The 23,965-nt window shown below is 29.9% G+C and overlaps 1 protein-coding gene and 2 long non-coding RNA genes across 3 annotated transcripts; 2 read left to right on the top strand and 1 right to left on the bottom strand.

Moving 5' to 3' along the window:
- Positions 1–503: 503 nt before the first annotated feature.
- On the bottom strand, positions 504–2,383 carry LOC145323657 (uncharacterized). Its single transcript, XR_013881039.1, has 4 exons — positions 2,228–2,383; positions 1,520–1,588; positions 1,123–1,192; positions 504–632 (listed from the first exon to the last, which is right to left on the bottom strand). It is a non-coding gene; the product is annotated as an uncharacterized LOC145323657 (long non-coding RNA).
- A 409-nt stretch (positions 2,384–2,792) lies between these two features.
- On the top strand, positions 2,793–10,497 carry LOC145323660 (uncharacterized). The gene is made up of 4 exons (XR_013881041.1): positions 2,793–2,952; positions 5,323–5,373; positions 9,283–9,355; positions 10,381–10,497. It is a non-coding gene; the product is annotated as an uncharacterized LOC145323660 (long non-coding RNA).
- A 6,514-nt stretch (positions 10,498–17,011) lies between these two features.
- On the top strand, positions 17,012–22,858 carry LOC145323659 (uncharacterized). The gene is made up of 7 exons (XM_080166079.1): positions 17,012–17,141; positions 17,765–17,795; positions 18,485–18,565; positions 20,148–20,167; positions 20,381–20,453; positions 21,048–21,153; positions 22,743–22,858. The coding sequence occupies exons 1-6, from the start codon at positions 17,079–17,081 to the stop codon at positions 21,110–21,112; spliced, it is 333 nt and encodes a 110-aa protein (XP_080022205.1). The 5' UTR covers positions 17,012–17,078; the 3' UTR covers positions 21,113–21,153; positions 22,743–22,858.
- Positions 22,859–23,965: the final 1,107 nt, after the last annotated feature.

The raw sequence follows: 23,965 nt of genomic DNA, 5'->3' as shown, positions 1-23,965 counted from the left end.
CATGAAAAATGAAACTCAGAAGATATGAAGAATAGTTTCAATCTTTTCAGGGAAAATAGTTTAGTATTGATTGTCTTCAAATTGGTTTCTTCAAATAAAAATATAAATATAGTAGATATTTATAGTTAAACTATATTCTTTTATATACAGTAGTAAGAGTTTTTTGTCTGAAGCTTAAGATCTCAAAGACTGATCTGATAGGATTATTTATTATAGGTAAGCTTCACAAAAATCTTAGGATGGTTTTAGGCTATTATGTATTCTGATTTAAAGCTTGAGATGGTTTTAGACTATTTTTCTAGGCACTCTGTTCCTCTAATTATACAGAGCCCCTAGTTGCTATGGGCGTAGTCACTAGTATATACAGAAAGCAGGACAAAATATTTAAGTAAATATATCTGAAATTTAATTTTTTTTTTATGTTTCATAAAGTTGTCAGATATTTTTTGTTACCAAGTTACATACTCTATTAATTTTAAATCAAATTTAAAAATCAATACACATTAAAATTTTCTAAAATATTTATTGTTTAAAAGTTTGTGCATATTTGAAGAATTAAGGGCAGACATCATCAAAGCCTCCAATGATGGCCAAGATTTCACAGATGCAGTGGATACAGTCACTAGCAGCTCCTACAGTAATCAGAAGGATTAATAATTTGGTTGATGAAAAGATTGTTCAATAAATCAATTGTCAGATAATTTTAAAAAAATACCTCTGATAAATAATGAAATATTAATGAATTGGTTGGTCAATAGGTTGTAATTGATAAACTAAATGATTGATAGTTTGAATTGGGAATTTATTGGAGAAATTTCTGAATGGATAAATTGAATGATTTGGAAAATAGATAATATATTGTTGGTTATATAAATTCGAGTAATATATTAATAGCTAAACAAAATTAAAAGATTGAACTCAGAGATTGTATAAAGACTAGAGACTGCTCCCCTAGTACCAAGGGGATCTGTATTCTAAAACATCCAAATAATGAAATCTAAAACCTAAACAGCCTAAAACAATTCTAAAGTCATTTAGTTCAGTAGTTATTGAGATCTCAAGCTTCAGACAAAAAAACCTACTACTTTATATAATAGGATAGATTATTCTCATGTAACTGACCAATGATCTCAGTAACACACTGTAGAAGATCAGCAGCCCCACCACAGTCAGCAACAGCAAGCATAATATCCTGAAACAGTCAGTCAGTCAGTCATTCAGTGACAGAATTAACTTTAAACTTTGAATTGCAGTTGATTTAAGTGGATTTAAGATTGATATGCAATAATTATAAAGAAAATTTAAAATATCAAAAATCAACAAACATATCCTAAATATCAGCTTCTGATTTAATAAAGAAAAGAACTTTACATGTTAAAACTAATTAAATTCAATATCAATAATAGATATCTTTAATCATGTCCTTTTTATTACAATTAAATTTTTACAAACTTATATTGTTTTTTTTTATTAAAACAATGCAAATTTGTCGAGTGAAGCAACACTACTCTATACTTACATCAACACAGGTCAGACAGCCATCTTGTCCATTCTGGATCAGAGCCTTGGAGACCTGGGCCTTGGAGACCTGCAACAAAAGTTAGCATATTTTCAAAATCATTTTCATAAAGATAATTTCTTAGTTAAACTTATTTTATTACACTTTTTTCATCGAAAATCAAAGATAAGAATTAAATCAACTAAATTAAACAAGTTTCTATTCAAAAACTAAATTTTATCCAAAAGTTAATAAAATCAAATATTTACAATAAAATTTTTATCCAATCTAAAGTTTGCAACTGATATAAGTTTGACAAATTGGAAAAATTGCAAATGCTAATTTCTTTTATGAGAAATCGAATTTTACATCATTTTTCATAAAATGCATTAATTTTTTTCTCAAGGAAAAAATGATAAAAAAAAACATATAAGGACAGTTAAAAAATAATATTTTTGATAATGGCTATGAAATATACGTGGATATTATGACAGTGGAAAAAAATATCGTCAATTTAGCTTGCTAATATGGAACTCGTTCATTAGTCAGTTATTTTGTCCAGTAGGTGGGGAGGGAATTGCGTAAAGGGGGTGGAAGGAGAAATTGTCATTTTAGCCCGCTGCATGTTTCACTTTTTGAGAACATGAAAATCTGACTTAAGATCCAAGTAATACTATATCCAGTTTTTGGTATTTATAAAATTGATAATAGTAGGACAATTCAATTTACCTCAGCGACGGCAACTGCAAGCAGGCAGGCAAGAACAAGGACAACCTTCATGGTGCTTAGTGTGACTTGTACACTCAACTGGTCAGTTTAATTATTATTCACTCTTTATACCTAAAGATAAGATATTTTTTATCTTAGGATTACATATACAATAATAGAGGTTATATGCTAATAGATGACTAAGAATTAATAATATTTTAAGAATCTTAAGATTTCAATAACTACTGAACTGATTTTTAAAGAAGCTTAATATAGATCCTACGATTGTTTGCTTGAGGTGCAGATTCTAGTTTGTTGTCAAAAGTATATTTTAAGATATTTTCATTGTCCCTTATTAAATACAACCTCTAATGTTCAATAGCTTAATAATGGCCATGAAATAATAAATGGAGTTTGAAAAATAAAAAAAATATTTTCTTTCATTTTGACAGAATTTAAACATAATAACTTAAATCATTACTTTTACAAGAGATATTTGATTATTAAAAAATATGATCTTTTTATTTTTTTTCTGTATATTATCCAGTTAAAACAGGAAATAATAATTTTTTGTTGCATACAAATTCAATAAGTACATATAATCTGCGTAGGAAATATTAAATAAACAAAAACAATAGAAAGATAACATTTTTTGTAAACAAACATAATTTTGTTTGTGGCTAGTCAAAATGAAGCTTCTTCTTGGTATCTTTCTGTGTTTGTCTGTTGCTCTTGTTTTTGCACAGGTTTGTAATATTAGTTTAGAAAAGCTGATCTAAAAATTTAAATCAACAATCTATCCTTTAAAGGCATTTTTGGGAATAATCATTCTTATTTAAATATGTGTACTGTACCAAATGATATCCCTAACTACAAGGCCGATATGGTTCTTCTTTACAATGTAGCTTCTCATAGGTTCTGGGAAGGATTATAACTTTTTTTTTTTTTTGGGGGGGGGGGTATCACCAACCTCCTAAGAGAAGTTGCCCCTATAAAAATATTTTACAGTTCTGTTAAAGGCTGCCATTGGCGTAGAAAACATTTTAACAAAAATAATTAAAAGTGCCGCAGTTGACATCACCGGCTTAAAAAAATGACATTTAAAGCCTCTAGGAGCATAGTCTCTAGTAGTTACATAATTTAATATGTTTAACATAAGTTTACCTCTGTCTGTGTATTATCTACTGAAAAGCCACTAAAACTGTTTCAGGATATAAATATTCTAAAAGGAAATGAATATATTTCGACCAAAACTAATCTCATTAACTTTAAATTTGAATTTCATTCCAGATTAAAAAGAAACTTCTTTCTTTTCAGTAGGCAAAGGTTTACTTTTTAATTACAAATACTTTGCTAATTCGATTTTCAGATCCATAAGTTTTTCGTTAAAGTTAAGTATTGGAATCTACTTCATAATACCTTAGCTTAAATGTAGGATACCTTTAAATGTACAAAATATAAACAAAATCTAACAAATTATTCCAATATTATTTTCTAAAAATTATATTGTTTCAAAATGTACTTGGACATTATTTATCTAAACTCATAGGCCAGTGCAAAATTGCTATTTAGAGAGGAAAACTCTTCTTTAGATTCTTTACAAAAAGTTTTATACGGACGATAAGATATTTTCAATATTTTTCTACTTTTTAAAATAAAAATTTTCAACTAATTTGATGTCCCTTTAATTCGTTGCTCCAGGAAGGTTGGAAACGACATGAGGTAGGAAGTAGAAGGGAATGGCATTTTACATTTTATTTCATTAATTTCCAGATTTTTCTTTTTCCATTTGGATCTTTTTTTTTAAAGCTACAAACCATTGTCTTTTGTCAATATGCAAGCTTTATGCTTTCCTGCATTACATAAAAGTTAACATAATATTGACTTAACAATATATAACATTAATGATTTGGAAAACGCTTTTTGGTTCTCCTAAACTGTTTCTTTTCTAACCCCTCCAAAAGAAAACTTAAGATCTGACAAACAGCTGCTAAATAGGAACACTGCTATCTAATCCACTCTCTAAGACACTTAAATTACCTTCGTTATAAAATGTGTAAAATTTAGCTTTTAATCCATCTGCCAATCCTAGTATAAGATGAGAAGAATTAAATTAGTTTTTCCTTTTTTCTAGTTAACTTAAACAGTATTAAAATTAAATTAAAAGTTCCGCTAAAGTCAGGAATTATAGGAAATACTTTGAAGCTCTTTACAGTGCCTATAAAAGAAAGACGTCATACAATACAAATGACCAATGATAGGCCAATACACAGACTAAATTACCAATAGCAGGTAAAAATTTTAATTGAACAATGGTATGCCAGAATGATCTCATTTTTATATAGGCACTATAAAAGCTTCAAATACTTTCTTGTTATTATATTAACATAATTTAATGTAAACAGCTTAAAAAAACTAATAAATATAGAAAGACAGCAGACATCCTTTCTTAGAATTAAATGAAAAAGACTATAGGTGACACATTAACGACTTTTCTTATGCCATTGCAACTACATATTTATTTAAGGTATTAGTTTTTAAACAAAATATTGTTGTCTACCTGAAATTGCACATTATTTATATGTATTATTGTACCAATATGTTTATCCTTGGAAAAAGTTCACTGAACATAAATTGATTATTTGAGTAAATTAATTTACTATCCCTCCAAAGTTTTAAAGTATTAGTATGGTCTGTATAGTTCAATAACTCAGTATTTTAAAATTAATATTAAGTAGCGAAGATACTCCAAAGTAAGTTCTTTTTGTGCGATTGTGCTTTCCTCAGCTTCTGTTCATAGAACTATGGTGTGAGAAGCGCTGGAAAGTGTCATGCACGAAGTCATAAAAATATGTCTAAAAAGTGTGAAAGGAAAACCCTAAATAAGAATGGATTTAAGCGTAATTTTAATGACGACACACATGACACTTTCCAGCTCTTCACGGTATGGTTGAGGGAGAAATAATTTCAATGTGGATAAAAAAAAATGTGATGCCACCAGGAACGGCGGAAGAGAGATTATATTAGCAATACAGATATAAAGATGAACCGATAAAAAAGAGTTGATTGGTCACTAAAACTAACAAAAAAGATACTAAGTTTAATTTCTGTTTTAGGGGCAGCCTACAGATGATGGTAATGTTAAAGGATGCCTGAACTGTGTTGGGGTAAGTTTTCTTTATTTTTTCTTCTTCAAATTTTAGAGTTAAGCTTTTGAAAAATAGAGTGTGTGTAAAAACGTCTGTATGTCCGTTTTATGATTATTGCTCTTATAAAAAGTATAATCTTTAACACGAAGCTTATATTTTTTATTTATTTTAAACATTTAATTGAAATAATCCTTGCTACACTATTATTACTATATTAGATTTGTTATGCTTCGCTTTAATCTACAACTCATATTATCATCCTTGCTTTCATGGAATGTACAACAAAAAGTGAAATGATAGCTAATTTTAGAGCTAAAGATATTTTATTGTTGTAAGAGTGTAATTGTATTTCTGTGTAAATGGTCGGATAAATAAGATAAAATAAATTCTAAAGAAGATGTTCTTTGCCATTAATAGAAAAATATATTTGGCAATGGCCTATAATTCAATATTGGTTAATATATAACTCCCATACATTATTAAAAGTTAAGATTTCCTCTAATTAGGGTCCTTGGTGATCGAAAGATAAATATGTGATCGAATTCAATTTAATATACCAATTACTGACCCAATGGTGATTAGGTTAGGTTAAGTATTGTTCTGGGACAGTAGCAAGCACAGCAATACAACAGAGAGGGGGTTTGAAACCCCTTTTACATCACGCTAATAATCTAGAATGATTTGAAAAGAATAAGGCACCTAGTAAAGAGATGACACTCTCTCCAAAAGCTTCAGTTTGTCTAAAAGGAAGGAGGAAATCATGGAGTCAATGGGGGAAAACAGGATTCTCCAAAACAATACTTTATCTCTTTTGCTAATAAAAATTCCTCTAATGTTTCTAGTTAATGGGAGCTATCTATTAAAACAATACAGAAACCGAATTATTGCTTCCATACAGAATGCTAATTTAAAGGTTTTAAGGATTTATTTTTGCAAAATGAAAATAAATGAAGATATGAAATAACCATAACTTAGGTTATGATAAAATAGGCAAAACTATGGAACCAATTTATATGTCTGTCTACTTCAAAAGACATAAAAATTGCTTCTAAAGGGCTATGTGATTTACTTTGAGATTATGAATATTCTTATCTACTCAATAACTTAATTTGTTCGTTTGTTTATTTCATTATTTTTTATGCTACGCTAATTATAGAAGTTGTCATCCTTGTTTACCTCTTAACCCTTTACAGTCGGGCCCCTAGCCGCACCTTAATCGGTCGGGGGGGGGGGGGCGTTCAACGCCCTCCCTTATTATCTCAGTTCCTATTATAGCTAGAGGGCTAAATTTTTTTGTGCAAGTCCCTTGTTGGATAATAAATTTCCGACCTTTTATAAGTCTAAGTCAATTTTCGCTTCCTTCACCCTTTTATTTAACAACCTTTGTTTTTAGGTCTTTTTTTACTTATAAATTTCAAACGGCTGTAATTTTTTATTTTTGAAGCTAGAAGAAAATTTTTTTTCCAGAAAATGTTTAACTTTATGTAAATTTTACATTTGAAATATCAAAATATAAATTTCAGCGGCCGCAGCTGTACTTGGCAGCTGCCAGCCGCCGCAGTCGGCGGTCGGCGGGAAAACGGCGGCGGATCTTCATGAAATTTTAATACGTTATGTAGACATGTCAGAAAAGCTTAAGCGGCCACAGGAGACTTTTAAAGATTTCTGGAGACCTGGAGGATCAGGACCTGCAGGATCATACCTGGAACCTGAAAGTGACTTGAACACCTGTATTTCATATAAAGATGTACTACTAGAGGATTTTTTAGTATTTTGGTATGATAAAATGCTTTGTTATAGTCAAAAAAATATTTTTGCTCTTTACCTGGACGACCCTGCCAGGTTTGCTGGCATCCTGTGCCTGCCAGGATGGAGATATTCAAAAAATTCCAACTCTCAGTTATGTGTCATACCCATACTTAAAAAGTCAAGCAGTTTGGGCTCTTTATCTTTCACACACAGAAAATGAGATAGAAAAAACCGCATGGGGGGGCGTTCAACGCCCCCCCCCCCCCGACCGTTAAGGGTTAAATGGCCTGTCTGAGGTTATTGTTCTTTACAAAAACCTTCATATGTGTCTTGGGTTAGTTCAAGGCTATTTGCCATTATTAAAAGCAAAATCATAAAAGAAGATGACAAAACATTTTAAACAGAATCTTAAAGACATTTATCAATAACCTAAAATAAAATGAAAATAATGGATAACATTATAAAACTACAAGTTAGCAAAAATAGTTTGAGTCGACAAAGTTTCTTACTCTAGTTTTTAGAATTCGTAGAGAAGGATGCGTATTATGAAAATAAATGTAATAAGTAGAGTGTTTAACCCAGACAACTACCTAGAACCAGTGTTGGGAACCTTTTTCGTCTGCTAGCAAATTGCTTTCTGCTCTTTTTAAGCGACCTTGCTGTGTCAATATTTTTGATGCTATTGGCTGATATTCAAAGACCCAATTGAAAGTTGGCACAGGGTCCACGGGATGGGGACATGCAATTATCTAAACCCTTCATCCTCTTATATAATGTTTTACTTTAATATAATGAAAAATGAATATAAAGGGGCCTGACAAAATTTGACAATTTGTAAATGTTGAAAAAAACGCGTTAAAATCAAGCCTATGGATTGTTGACCTTCTATTAACTGCGGCTGTGGTCTTACAAAGTTCTATGACTCTGGATTATTGAATTACTTGCAACACCGTATTTTTTTGATTTATGTAAAAGAACGAAGTTGCAACTGAGTCTGTTTTCTATTTGTAATAAGAGTATTTTTGACTTTAACAAAACATTTAATCATTTATTTTAGCTATTCTTTTCTTGTTAGCTCCCAATATTTAGTTAGACTCATAAAATTTTGATATTACTGAGAAAGAAAATACCGCTTAGCTTTTGTGTTTAAGGCTATACTTTGATTAATTGCAAGTTTTTTATTGGTTTTTGGCTATTTATGCTCAAACCAACTCTTTGAATTTCGAGTCTCTAGATGCTTGTGAGGCACCTCTAATCTTTAAAAAATAAATCTGTGTCCTGACGAATAGGTAATCAAAATTTTTCCTCTGTCATCACTTTACAGATTAGTATTTCCAGGGAGGGAGGGGATATTTTTTTTTTGTTACCATAGTCCCCAAAGTTGTATCATAATGTCTTCCTTTTTGTTGGCTTAACAACTTTGGGGACTTTTATTTGACTTTGATTGGTTGGTTCTTTTAGTAAAGGGTCTAAACGTTTCAATCACTAATTTTAATCTACAGAAGGGTTAATTTTGTGAATCATCATTGTGGATGTACATTAATTTATCGGTCATTATCTTATCCCTTTAGATTCCTAACAATTCTAGGGAACATAAGTAGAAATAAAAGAAAAAGTTTTGAGAAGAAGTTGGGTCGGGTATAAAGGACAGACTATGATTTAATAAAATGTTAAAGTTGGATAAACAATTAAAAAAGTCTCGTAACCATTATTTTCATCCATTATTCTAGCCTCGCCTCTTATTAATGATGTCATCCTTGTTATACATGTAAGTTCCTTGTTAAACTTAGAACTTAATGACAAGGACATGTTTACAAAACAACAAATTATTGATAAGAAAAAACAGCAAATAAAAAGTTTATTTATACCTGTTTAAGTAATTTTTTTAGAGTTGCTCCGATGCTAGACTGTTTAATTAAAATGTATGTAGAATACGTGGATATATTGGAAAAGAAAACCATATTTCAATTTATCATTTAAAACTACTGAGAAAAAAAATCTGGAAATGCATTTAAGTTATCATGCGAGCTAAGAAAAGAAGGCCAAGTTAAAAGTTATAAAGACAAATATTTTTTATTAGACAAAAAAATAATATATTTATAGAGTAGCATACTCCTGTAATTGCCTCAAATAATGAAAAGATGTTTAACCAAGCATAATGTGTTTATAACTATTTAGGACATTTCAACTGCTTTGGCTGATTGTTCTGGTGACAACGTCGACGTTCTCAAGTGTATCACTGACATTCTGGGTAAATTGTAGAATAGAAGCGGGGATGATAACTTCCATTAGTAGCGTAGCTTTTCAACAGTTAAAAGACATAAATATCTGAAATTAAATTATTAATTTCATTACAGAAAAAAAGACATTTGACTGTATATTACACTGGTATTAAAAGTCTAATAACCACTTTACATATTTGTTAGCTGAAAAGTGTGGGTACTTTGATGAAATGTTTAAACATTTCAACCAACAATTTTAATCCCATACAGTCTTTTCATCCTTGGAAGATTTTTTATTTGTAACTTTTTTACTATTTTCTTTTGATGAAATGTATTCCTCTCTTAATGTCTATTTGGGTACGGTAGCTAGATATCAATGATTTTTTTTATCTTTTTGTTTAGTTTTTGAGTGTATTTTTCTTATTATGTTTTGATAACTTATTATTTATGCATTGGTATGACGCAAATTGTAAACATGCTTTTATCTTTTAAGTACATGATTTATGAGATATTAAAAAAAAAAAAAACATTTTCAGTTGAGAAGTTACTCTATAATTCATTATTATTAATCTACATGTACTTTAGTCCATAAAAAAACTTGGATACTGATTTAAAGATTGCCATTTTATATATATTTCTTTCAAGCAAAGCTTCAAAACTGATTAATATCCGCTTTATTACAAACCGTTTAAGGCCATACTGTTAATCATGTATCATATCGTATTATCCATAATTTTCTACACAAATAAAATAAAAATAAAACATGAAATTAATACCAGTTTTGTTAAACCTGGCCCGCGGACCCTCAAGGCTAACAAAACTAAGAATAATCTTATGATTTTTCATTTTACCATCGGCGGAAAGCTGTCTATAATACGATATGCTAATTTCTTCCAAATGATTATCTGTGGCGTTATTATTGAAAACTTTTTTTCGATGTCGTTTATACGACGCCATGTCCTGTGACATACCTAAAGTTTGGAGGTGTTATCATTTCTGTCTTTTCTTTAATTTTGGAACATCAAATTGACAAACTTTCTTTTTTAAATTTTAGGTGCTGGGTCTGATTGTTTGGAATGCATCTGTATTGTCCTTAATCTTATTGGACATTTTGAGCAACAATGTATGGATATTTAAGAACTGCAATTTTCAATAAACTTTTCTAAATAAATCTATAAGAGTTTTCTTTGAAATATTTTATATGTTCGTTCTGGTATTAATTCATCGTATTTTCTTGAAACTTATTTGCCATTTTGACCCACTTCCGCTTTACAAAATTTTCCAAAAGTAACTAAAAAAAGATAAGTGGTAAATATTTATAAATTATTTATGATTTATAAAAAAAAATTTAAGGACATTTAAAGTAAGTAGGATACTTGAGGTACCAGGTTCTTCTGGTGCCAGGGATGCGGAATATGATTTTAGTATTTTTAAACATATGAATTTTGGATGGTTCTTGTTATCGCCAGGATTGATAGATAAAAAAACAATTCCCAAAAGATTGCATATGTGTGCCATTTGAAATGTCTTTTAAAAAAAAGTATCTTTGAAACGATTAAAATAAAAGGCAAAAAACCTCTAGAGGGAATCTTTATCGTCCCTTACCCAATGAAATAGTAACAAATAAATATTTATGAATTATATATTTGAACAAAGAACAAAATGTTAGCATTAAAAATGACTTTACTACAACAGAAGTTATCGTCCTTGTTATATTATTTTTTCTTTGTTGTTGAGAAACTCTTTGACAAATAATTATTGAATTCAAACTGTTTGAAGTCCGTGTTTCTGTCCCCAACAGATTTCCGATATTTCCTACCATTCTACATTTTGGTGCTTTCTTTCCAATCAACATCGGAACACAAGCACCCTCCCACATGAAAACAAGGATGACAACATCCATAAGTAGCGAAGCACAAAGAAATCATTGTTGTACAAATGGAAAAATAAAGTTACAGATATTTAGCGGTAATAAAAAGGGAGAAAATAGCGTAAAATCACGAAGCCTTTAAAGCCTTAAAGCCATCTATGGAGAAAACGTTATTCTAAAAATATCTTACAATTAAATTTGGCTTTTCTTAATGCTTAAGCCTTGTTAACCCTCACAGATCGGGCCCCTAATCCCACCTTAATAGATCGGGGGGGGGGGGGTCATATTGACCCCCCCCTCTATCTCGGCTTCTGTTACAGATAAAGCCGTAAAAAATTTTTCTGGTGGTTCATGTGTATTTTTAGAGAAAATTACTTTTTCTAGTCATAGCAGTCAGGCCGCTCCTTAGCCGCTTTTTAGCGGCCATCCGCTAAATTTTAAAACAGCTGTAGAGCGGCCAATTTTGCAGCTAGGATCACCAAATTTTAGGACGAACTTTTATTTTTCAGAACAAAAAAATTACTTTTTCTGATCATCGCAAAAAAACGGCAAATAACGGAAACCGCCATTTTTGGCGGTTACGGCGGTAAAACGGCGGTTGGCGGCGCCAATTAATACTTTTATCTGTTTATTATTGCTCAAGGATTTACCAAAAAAATTTATAGGTCTCAAGCTGTAATAGAAGCCACGATATTCATGATATATGTCTGTAGTAAAAGCCGGACAAAAATCGGTCATAAAGTCGGTCAGGGTGCGATCAAACGGTCATAACACCACTTTTCTCATAAGGTCATTGATATCTCAGTATTCACCAAAAAAATTTTAGGTTCCTACCTTATATACAAAGTCATACTGTAGAAATTAAGATTTATTTAGAATTTTTTTAAATTTTGGTGCTACCCAACCGACTTTGACCGGACACCACGACCGACACAGACCAGATATCCTAATAAAATCAACTCTTGCTGACGTATAATTACTTAACTTAAAAAGTCATGAAGTCACAAGTCTCTATCTTACCTACCAAAAAAATGACATTGAAAAAATAGAGGGGGGGGGGTCAATATGACCCCCCCCCCACGATCTGTAAGGGTTAAGGGGCGGGGTTGTATTCTCTACGTGGGGTGCTTGGAAAGATATTGCCTATATTCTAAACATCAAAGGAACAAAAAGGTACAATATATATTTGATTATTAAATTCTTTCCTATTTCCTATACTTAGCAAAGCTATTCTATAGTATAATTTTTTGTTGTTTAGTCTGAAGGTGGTACATAATATCTTAAAGAGTAATGGCACTTTTTAAACTTAACATTGTAAAGAAGAGACTATCAAACTTATCTGGTATGAAAATTATAAGATTTCCAACAATAAAATGGAATTTGAAATATAACTCTTTCTACAATACACAAATAAATTTTGGTTTATGGCAGTGAAATGTATTTTTTTTCTATTCTGATAAAAAAAACAAGGATGTTTTAACTACCATATAGCGATTTATTTAAGAATTTAGATAACAATAGATTAGTATAGTCCACGAGCAGTTGTGAGAGCCCGTTATTAATTGGTTACTGCAAAGTAAAAGCTTTTTTTATTTCAATGAATTGTAAAATAAAGGCACTTTTAGAAGATGAGAAAATCAAGTATTGCCATTATTGACTGCTATGGTTATTAATACAATACAGAAATTTTACAAGACAATATCAAAATCTACCTATAGAAGTCCGTATGAGGTATTCCAGAACCATACAGACTTACAGACAGACACAATATAGAGTAAATTTGCTGTACAAACATATGTACATTATTTATGATTTATAACTTCTTTTGTCCACTTAGCAAAACCTTTTACATACCACGCAGTTCCTTAAACTAACCAAGATATTTCAACATGTCAAAAAACAAAAACAAAAAGGAATAAGACTTATCTTATTCTATTCTTCATTCGCGCATTTTGACTTTAAAAATCTATAAATACAATATAACCTATATAATAAGCTATATAATTTGAAAAAATTTTAATGTATATAATAAATTTGAAATCTGCATAAAATTTTAAGGATTTTTTTTTATAAAATTCGTTTTTTATATAATACTTTATTTAAAAGCGCAAATACAATTTAAGTTAATTAATTTTGCCCAAACTTAAGCTTCTCCGATCAGAGCGCAGATTGTTTTAAACCCACCAATCACAGATGTCAAAATTAATTAACTTAAATTGTATTTGCGCTTTAAGATAAAGAATTAATCAAGAAAATAATTTATAAAAAAATCCTTAAAATTTTATGCAGATTTCAAATCTATTATATAGATTAAAATTCTTCAACTTATATAGCTTACTATATAACCTATAAATATATATAACCAGACAACTATCTGGGTCCCTCTTTTGGGGACCCTTTTCAACTGCTAGCAAATTACTTAATTTTTATCTTTTTTGTAGCGACTTGGCAGAGTTAATTTTCTCAATGTTAATGTTTGATTTAGACCCAATTAGAAGTCAATACAGGGTCCTAGTGGTGGGGACATAAAGTTATTAAATCCCTTCCCACTTGTTTTACTATAATACTAAATAACATGTTAAAAGGTCTTAATTAAATTCAGAGACAACGTGAACATAAATCTCTAAAATAAAAACATAACTCTGGACAAAAAGACTGCTCATATATAAAAGAAAACAACGAAAAATAAACATTATTCACATTTTATTTCAAAATATATTTTAGGATAAGATTTAAAGTTTAGTTTTAGCAAGTCTTATTTTTCCTTTATTTTTTCCTGTGCGCCCTATAATAATAATGTCCTTGTATTAAATCTTTTTAGGTGAATCATAAAAATTACCTTTTATTATCTTGTATTTGTGAATGTAAAATATACCAAGGGAACGAATCTATTATTATTCTATTAAACCCATCTTAATTTTGTAGATATTGAATTAAGTAATCTTGTAAATATATAGAATTATGTTTTAATTGGGATTAAAATGAAGCTTCTCTACAATTAAACTGAGTACCGTCCGTCCGTCCGTCGTGTTTCACCGCTCGGGATTGTCACGCTAGACAATGACCTAAAATTATTTTCAAATCTTTGCAGAATCTAGTATGGTCTTAATAGACGTAGACAAACAAGGATGACAACTTCCATAAAAGCGAAGCACTGAAACAGTAGGACAAACGGACATTAACACTTAAGTAGCGTTAGAACTGAATAATCAGAATATAAATGTATTGGAGTCGAAGCAAAATTGTATTGTTGAAAAACTCCTTTATACAGGATAATGTATATGGACGTACTTACATTTTAAGGACTTGATTATAGAGTTACTTCACTTATAACATTATACTTTGTTCTCCCAGGAATCTATATACCAAAAATCATATCAATCGGATGATTAGATCATATAAAAATTTGTTGTTAAAAAAGTAAAAAAATCAACAAGTTTAAAACGGACGTACGAACGTTTTGATAATGATTATAGAGTTGCTACGCTTTCTAAATCGTACCTAACTATTAAAGGAATCACCATGCAGAATTTGAAATCGATAGGACAATTCTAACATGCCTAAATTAACGAAAAAGCTATCCGTTACGGACGGACCGACCCTAATTATAGAAAAGCTTCGCTTTTAACATCCTAACAAAGTTTATAACATTATGCGTCGTATATGTAGAAATTTTTATACACTAAAGCTATATTTAGAAAATTTTATTCTGTAGAATTTAGATTTTTATATGAATACATTCAAATTTAAAAAGTTATAAAAAAATCTCGAGAGATAAAAAAAAATCCTCTTTAAGTGTAATTGTAGTGTAATTATCAATGAAACAGCGTAAAGTGCCCTATGAAAAATGACGTCATACAATACAAATGACCAATTATAGGCCAGTTTACATTGTATTTGACCAAAATTTTATACTGCCTATCATTGGTCATTTGTATTGTATGACGTCACTTTTATAGGACACTTTACGCTGTTTCATTAATAATGTACACTACAATGAAGACACCTGTGATGATTAAATTAATGACCAATGATAGGCCAATTTACATTGTATTTGACCAATAGTAAATTTTATACAGATAATAAATTATCTTTACCCCAGTTATAATAAACAAAATAATTCCTATTTGGAAAATAAAAATTGTTTGAAGAAAAGATTTGAAAATGTCTCTTTCAGTTCTATAAGCGGTCTATAAGAGGCCTCTAGGGGCACTTAATAGATTGTTTACCCTCCTAAATAGTTATAAACTTTCCCTGAACCTATGAAGCGCGCCTAACTGTAAAGGAGAACCACATCGGTTATGCGGTAGCAAGATCCTTCGCTTAATACACACATATAGACAACCTGTTACTTTTATATAAGGATTTCCTAATCAAATCTTTCATCCGATTTTGTTCAGCTAAGGGAAAAGATTACATTACTGTCCACTGCCTTAACCCCCTTTCTCTCCCCCCCCCCCCCCAAATTTCTTTGTATGATATGAACAGGTGAATACAATAGCTGATATTTGAGAAAATGAAATGAAATACAGGACATTTATGGGGCAGATACACACGCACCTCTGACACTAACTACATATTAAACTTGACATCTTCTACAACTGTGCCACACCCTGTTGATTGTGAAGGTTTCTTGTTGACATTTATTTCAACTTTTCATATCAAATAAAGAGCATTTGGAGGAATTATCATAATAAACAGATGTGCCTGATATTTACTTCAAAAGTGTTTGCAACATTTGCCATTACCAAAAAAGATTTTTATACTGTTTTTTTTTTCAATTTAAACAAACATTTCTTTTTACAAAATTATCATAAAAAAAACTTTTAAAACTTAAATATTCTTATGTCGATGTAATCGATTTTTTATGGTTTAACAGGGTCAGTGCCACATCTTAACAATTTTGCGCAAAAGAAAAATATTGGACAGAAAAAGATAACTTTTTACACAACATTTTGGTAAAAGGTTCAATAGCGAAGACACAGGCTTGGAGATAGTACAGGGTATTGCTAAAACATTTTATATTCGGAAAATATACATTTAGAACCTAATACTTAATATTTTTTCTTATTCGTCATTGATTTCTACTATTTAAACTTCTCTTAATTTTTGAGAAAGAAAAGTAATAAGTTTGTAGATATACTACAGGGTGTTACACAAAAAATCCCATTTGAAAAAAAATCAAAGTCAGATAAGATATTATATTAAATTAATTTTATCTTTGAAATTAAATCAATTTTAAAACTGTCACATATTGTAATGACTTTATTTGATAATGCCATTTCTTCAATTCTAGGATAAATTCAATAACATTATTTTCTGAAATATTTTTAAAAAATATATTTAATCTTTTATTGGTTTTTACAAAATCATTTAGCAAATTATTTCATCTATTTGAAATTTTAAAATTTGGATTACCATAGCAATTAAGTTTTAAATGTTATAGAGTACGCAATTAATTTGCAACGTTGTGTATTTTTTGTACTCTTACTTCACAATACAATATTATTAATGTACAATTATGTCTTTATTACAAAGATTTATCACTTACTCTTTTACATTTGTTGTGAAATATGAAACTAATTATCTAATAATATGCCATCAGTTTATAAAAAATGAAAACATATGATTCAGTGTACATTTTTTCTATTCTTGGTGAATCATCTCCGTTTTATAAAAAAATCAAATGTTACAGAATAAAAAGTTATATGAGTGTTAGAAACTGTCATATTTTAGTCAGTTTTGCTGTAAATTCATTAATGTTAAGAAACTTTACCGTTAAAAAGTTGCATGTTTAGATTAATAGATTTAAATGTGTTTTTTTGCTATAATGCCAAAATAAAAATAAGTTTCAATCAAACGCTTATTTATTGAAGATAAAAATGAGAGTTTTGGTTCTATCAGCTATCTTTTGCCTTTTTATATCATCCATTCCCTCTACAGAGGTAATATCACTATAAACAAGGATACAAACATCCATAAAAGCGAAGCACTGAAACTGTAGGACAAACGGACATTAACACTTGTATAGTATCTGAACTGAAAAATCAGAACATAAATGTAGAATCAAAATTGTAGGTAAATTTGTTGAAAAACTGTTTAAAAACAGGATAATGTTTATGGACATACTTACATTTTTGGACTTGATTATAGAGTTGCTTCGCTTAAAATATTGTTCTTTGTTGTCCCAGGAATCAATATACCAAAAATCAGATCAAACGGATAATCAAAACACTTGAAAATTTGTTGTTAAAAAAGTAGAAAAATCAACATGTTTAAAATGGACGTACGGACATTCTGGTAATGATTATAGAGTTGCTACGCTTTCTAAATCGTACCCAACTACTACAGGAATCATCATGCAAAGTTTGAAATCGATAGGACAATTCTAACATGCCTAAATTAACGAATAAAAGCTATCTATCTCGGACTAACGTACGGACGGACGGACGGACGTACGGACGGACGGACGGACCGACCCTAATTATAGAAAAGCTTCGCTTTTAAAAAGCATAACAATTTGTTTAATTTCTTACAGATATGACTTATTTATCAAACGTATTTTCAGGGAATGCTTGAAGGTCTTCCATCTATAAAAAGTAAGCAAATTTCATAGATTATGCACAATATATTAAAAGATTTTACACTAGATTTTTCTCTTTTTCCTTTTTAAAAGCGAAGCTTTTCCGTACGTCCGTCCGTCCATACGTTCGTCCGTCCGTACGTCCGTCCGAGATAGATAGCTTTTATTCGTTAATTTAGGCATGTTAGAATTGTTCTATCGATTTCAAACTTTGCATGATCATTCCTGTAGTAGTTAAGTACGAGTTAGAAAGCGTAGCAACTCTATAATCATTACCAGAATGTCCGTACGTCCATTTTAAACATGTTGATTTTTCTAATTTTTTAACAGCTAATTTTTATGTGATCTAATTATCCGTTTGATCTGATTTTTGATATATTGATTCCTGGGACAACAAAGAACAATATTTTAAGCGAAGCAACTCTATAATCAAATCCTAAAAATGTAAGTATGTCCATAAACTCAATAAACATTATCCTGTATCAAGAAGTTTTTCAACAAATTTACTTACAATTTTGCTTCGACTCTTATACTTTTATATTCTGATAATTCAGTTTAGACACTATACAAGTGTTAATGTCCGTTTGTCCTACCGTTTCAGTGCTTCGCTTTTATGGATGTTGTCATCCTTGTTAAAAATCAAATTACTTTTTAAATAAACCATTTATTTTCATCTACTGGACTATGATCATCTTATATTTTCAGATTTTCAGGGTAGGGCCATGATAAATTCAACAAGTGATCAAATTTTAGAATTTATTTCCTCAACTTTTTCAAATTACCAGGGTGACGTCATGATAAGTCTATACATTTTAGATCATTTATTTGGAGACGAAAAGTTTACGTAATACCAATAAGCTTTAAGTTTTTTGTATCTCAACTTCTAAATTATTTATTAGTATATTAACATTTAAAAGTTAACATTTAAAGTTGGCAAATTTGTCACATTATAAATTCTATCAAACTAACTTAAAGTTTTAGACCATGAAATGGCAAATCTATTTAACTCCATCTTGTGTGATTTTCAATATAATTTTTGAAAAACAAAAAGTACAAATCAAAAAGTTTAATTTTGATAAGGTGAATTATGATTTTCTAAAATATGAACATTATTATATATGTAAAAACAAGGATGACAACATCCATAAGTAGCGAAGCACAAAATATCGTAGATGGGAATATGTACAAGTAGATTTAAAGGGTATTTATTAAAATCAAGAATAGATTTATTGGATAAAATAAACACGAAACCTTGTTTTATTTTGTATGATGACGATGGTCAAAGTAAATTACATTAAAGATGCACATAACAATGGGGAAAATTATTTTGATACTGATATCCCAAATAAGTTGGATAAAAAAAACAAAAATATGAGGAAATATGTAAAACATATAAAAATAGCCAAAAACCTGATAAAAGGCAGTCTGGCCGCTATGGTTGTTTTCTTAAAACGACAGAAAATTAAATTTTTATATCCTTAACTTAAAAAATGTGGAAAATCGGACCATATACACTGAAGATATGGAGAAAAATGTGAAAAATATAAAAATAGCCTAAAACCTGTTAAAAAGGCAGTCTGGCCGTCATGGTTGTTTTCTTTAAAAGACGGGAAATTTAATTTTGATATCAATAATTGAAAAAAATTTGAAAATCGGACCATAAACACTGAAAATATGGAGAAAAATGTGAAAAACATAAAAATAGCCTAAAACCTGCTAAAAAGACACTCTGGCCTTCATGGTTGTTTTCTTTAAACGACAGGAAATTTAATTTTGATATCAATAACTGAAAAAATTTTGAAAATCGGACCATAAACACTTAAGATATGGAGAAAAATGGGAAAAATATAAAAATAGCCTAAAACCTGCTAAAAAGCGGTCCGACCGCCAATAATGTTTTATAGTCAATTGTGCTCCTTAATGATGGGAATGTTGTCAAAAAATTTCAGAATTCTATCTTTTATAGGAGCTGAGTAAATCCCATTTCCCCCATAGCGTTACGGACGGACTGACGGACTGACGGACGGACATAGTGAATTATAGAGTAGCTTCGCTACTAAAAAAGGTTTTAAGGTTTCAAGATTATAGAATCTAGGGGCGTAGCCTCTAGTAAGAATATATATTAATAATAAAGGTCTAAATTACATGATATTAATTAGGCAAGTCAAAGAGTTTGGGTTTACTTAGCCTTAATCTTTTTAATCTTTAAGGAATCTGTAACTCATTGACAAGTTTGGAAAATTTTCCTTGTAAAATCGTTAAGGCTGTAAGTCAGTTAAACTACATAGTTTATATAAAGATGCATTCAAATTCTTTCAATTAAAAAACTCACACTGTAAATTTGTTGATTTATCATGACTGTCTATAGAGTGTCTCAAATGTCTTGGGGTAAGTTTTTTCAAAGAAAATATTTCTCCTTAACTTTTTTTATATACTCTGTAAATCATTATTGAAAATTAATAATAAAAAGTTTATTAGCAAACATTTAGAACTCCACCTGTATACAAAGTGTACTTTTTGTTTGATATGTTCCCCTTATATTAATATTTTTACAGTAAATTGCGACAAAAAAATATTAAACTAGATGACAAATTTTTTTAGCATCTTGGCGATTCTATGAACAAATGTGAAACTGTCAAAGATGATTACTTCAACTGTCTCGGAGAGAAAATGGGTAAGCAAAAAAAGAGAGAGAGAGAGCGAGAGAGAGAGAGAGAGAGAGAGAGAGAGGGAGGGAGAGAGAGAGAGGGAGAGAGAGAGAGATATAGAGAGAGAGAGAGAGAGAGGAGAGAGAGAGAGAGAGAGAGAGAGAGAGAGAGAGAGAGAGAGAGAGGGAGAGAGAGAGAGAGAGAGAGAGAGAGAGAGAGAGAGGACAATGGGCTGATAATACACCTTTCCCCAAAGTTTTATAATAATGTTTTCTTATGCTTAACAACCTTGGGGACTTTTGATTGTTCGGTTAATTAAGTTGAGTGTTCGAACGTTTCAACCACTAATTTTAATCTACAGAGTTGGTTAATTTTGTGTATTATTATTAGGGATAAATATAAATTTATCGGCCATTGCCTTATCTCTTTAGAGTTTAGATCTATTATATTATTGAGTCCTCTCCCCCCTTTTACAATAATCAATATTTATTAAAAGTGATTTATTCCTTTTTAAGATATCACCTTTAGAAGAGGGGGGAGTAAGGGGAAATTTAACATCTAATAAATCAAGATCTTTAAAGAAACTATGCATTTCCAATAAAATTCCAATAAAATTTCAGCAACCCATTCTGACTGCAAGACATGCGTTGGTGACTTGGAAAAAGGATCTGGTGTTCAAGGATGAAAAATACACAACAACTTAAAATGTTCACATCACATGATCAGGCATTTACAAATATCAATATCTGTATATTCTTATCATATAATTTAGTGGCTGTTACCCTGAAAGTGCATGTCCAGCTCGTAGCCTCCCTTCCTCTTACATTTAAAATATAACTAATTAGGGTATAACTGTTTGGTTCATCCTGTGTTTGTGTTTTAGTCAGATTAGGTTTAGTTACATTGGTTACGGGATAGCTTAGCAGGATTAAGGACTCAACGCAGGAGTAATAAAAAGGTTCATATTTTTTCTTGTTCAATCTTACCATCCAATTCCCCAAGAACAACCAACTTTTTAACTGCACAAACTGTGTCTGGGAACTTTGATCGTTTATGGCGGTTTTTTTTACATCTTTTTGTCTGTCAAGGCATTTCTTTTTACTTTTTCTCTGATCTGAAGCACATAACTTCTGTAAAAATTTTAGATATGCAAAATTATTCATTTGTAGTCATTAATGCATATGAAGTCAGGTGGATTTAAAATTAAATTTTCTCTAAAGAAGGTGTATCAACTTTTTTTTTATAGCTAGCCGGTTCTTTTAGTAAGTAGTAGATGTAAAATTTCTCATAGAATTCAGATATGCAATCGGTTTTTTTGTAGACCTCTTATTTTTTAAGTAATTTAAGTTTAAAAAAAAAAAAAAATTAAGTCGATTTTAAGGTACTAAAATGCAACAAAAAAAAGAAAAAAATGGCCATTATGAACAAAAATAGTAAGATCTTTAATTTGACACCTTACTTTTTCAATTCTGTCAGGTAATTATTGAAAAAATCGATTTTTTTAAACCCACGAGAATAAAAACTTTGACATTAATTTTATTATTTCACAGGTAAAAAAATATGGGTTCATATAATATATATATCTTTAGAATCAGAAAAATATTACGAATTCATTGTAAGCAAAATTGAAAAAAAAAGTTTACAATATAGTATATAAACTACAATAAAAGGAATTATATGAAAATATCATATTATATTGTACAGGCAACGTCTTAATTTTTGAATTGAGTATAAAAATGGGAAGGGGGTAAAGAGGGGGTAAAGAGGGGGTAAAAAAGGGAAGACGATAGTGTTGCCTGAACAAAAAATACAATTGGCCATTTGTTTAATTTTTATTTTTTTTACTTTTTTTCAATTTTGCTTACAATGGATTCGTAATATTTTTCTGATTCTAAAGGTATATATGAACCCATGTTTTTTATGTCTGTTTGAGAAAATATTTAGGTCTAAAGTTTTTATTAAACCGAGGTTAAAAAAATAGATTTTTTCAATAATTACTCAACAGAATTTTAAAAGTAAGGTGTCAAATTAAAGATCTTACTATTTTTGTTCTTACTGGCCATTTTCTTCTTTTATTTTGTTGCGTTTTAGTACCTTAAAACCGACTTAATTATTTTTTAAAAAAACTTAAATTACTTAAAAAATAAGAGGTCTACAAAAAAACCGATTGCATATCTGAATTCTATGAAAAATTTTACATCTACTACTTACTAAAAGAACCGGCTAGCTATAAAAAAAAAGTTGATACACCTTCTTTTGCATTTTTAGTTCTTTTGATGTGTATAAATTTATAATGATATTTGTAAAATTTCTAGAATTTGAAAATGAGTGTGTTTGATGTGTATTTATAAAGAATTTATATCTTATGTCATTATTTTAAAATTTTATGCATATTTACTCTGTTGATTAAAATACAATTTTGTAATATTTTTATTTAATTTCAATGAATGCGAACCTTCTCTATTTTAATCTATACTGTCGTTATGACGTTCTGTAATAATTCTACCATATGCTAAATGACATATGCTAAACATATTTTTAGCCTTTAAGAGTTCAAAATTTCGGATGCGCCGTTTTCAATATCTTAATTGAAATCAAGCCGCAAACTCACAAAACACCCAAATATTTTTCATACAAATTAAAAATGAGGGAAGAGGGAGTTTTTTTACACATCCCGAAACCCTGCAGAGTGTCTTAGCCTAGCGGGGCCTAAACACTGTGGTACCCAATATGACCTGACATTATCTAAAGTAATAAACAAAAAATGAAAAACTTTTTCTGTCTCAAAATTACCAGAGTTAGGACATAATAGCATTTTTAAAATCCGCATTATAAACAGAAGCCATTATTTTATATTGGGGCTTAAATTTAGGTTACATAAAAACAAGAACTATAACGTCCAATACAAACTAAGGTTTTAAAACAAGCCTGCTGAAATGAAGTCTTGTACATGTGAAGACCCTTGTAAACCTAACCTATCCTTAACTATTAAATTAAAACTGTCAGTTGATATAAATTGCTAATCATTATAAAAAAGAAACAGAATGTTTTTGAGTCTCCTAATGTGTGTCTGTCTATCTTTAAACTAAAGGATCTCGTTAACCGCTGAAGCGATATGGTTCTCTTTATAAGGTAGCTTCTCAAAGTTTTATTTTGGGGAAGGTACCACAAAGCGCCCAAGAGAAAAAGTGCCACCTCCCCCCAAAAAATCATGTCTCACAGAATAGTTACAGAGTAGCTTTGTTAATAAAAGTAAACAAAAGAACATAAAAGATAAAGAGGATTTAGTAAAATTACGCTTCTTAGACTTAAGTAAATGCATTATACACTTTCATACAGATTATCTTACATTATAAGTACCTAGTCGTCTAAATTTAGTGTTATTTTGTAGCCAAGCTACTCAATTCTCCTCTTAGTTTCTGTTTGTAAAGGATAAAAACCATATTCAATTGACTTTACACAAGTAGAATAAAATATTTTTTGAATATCATATCATCATCCTGACGGGCATAGAATACCATCTAACCTTACTGTATAG

Source organism: Acartia tonsa, chromosome 7 (assembly GCF_053477335.1).
Source record: "Acartia tonsa isolate MP-2025a chromosome 7, ASM5347733v1, whole genome shotgun sequence".
NCBI lineage: Eukaryota > Metazoa > Arthropoda > Copepoda > Calanoida > Acartiidae > Acartia > Acartia tonsa.
The sequence above is the reverse complement of the archived record's forward strand: the minus strand, read 5'-3'. Positions and strand labels throughout refer to the sequence as shown.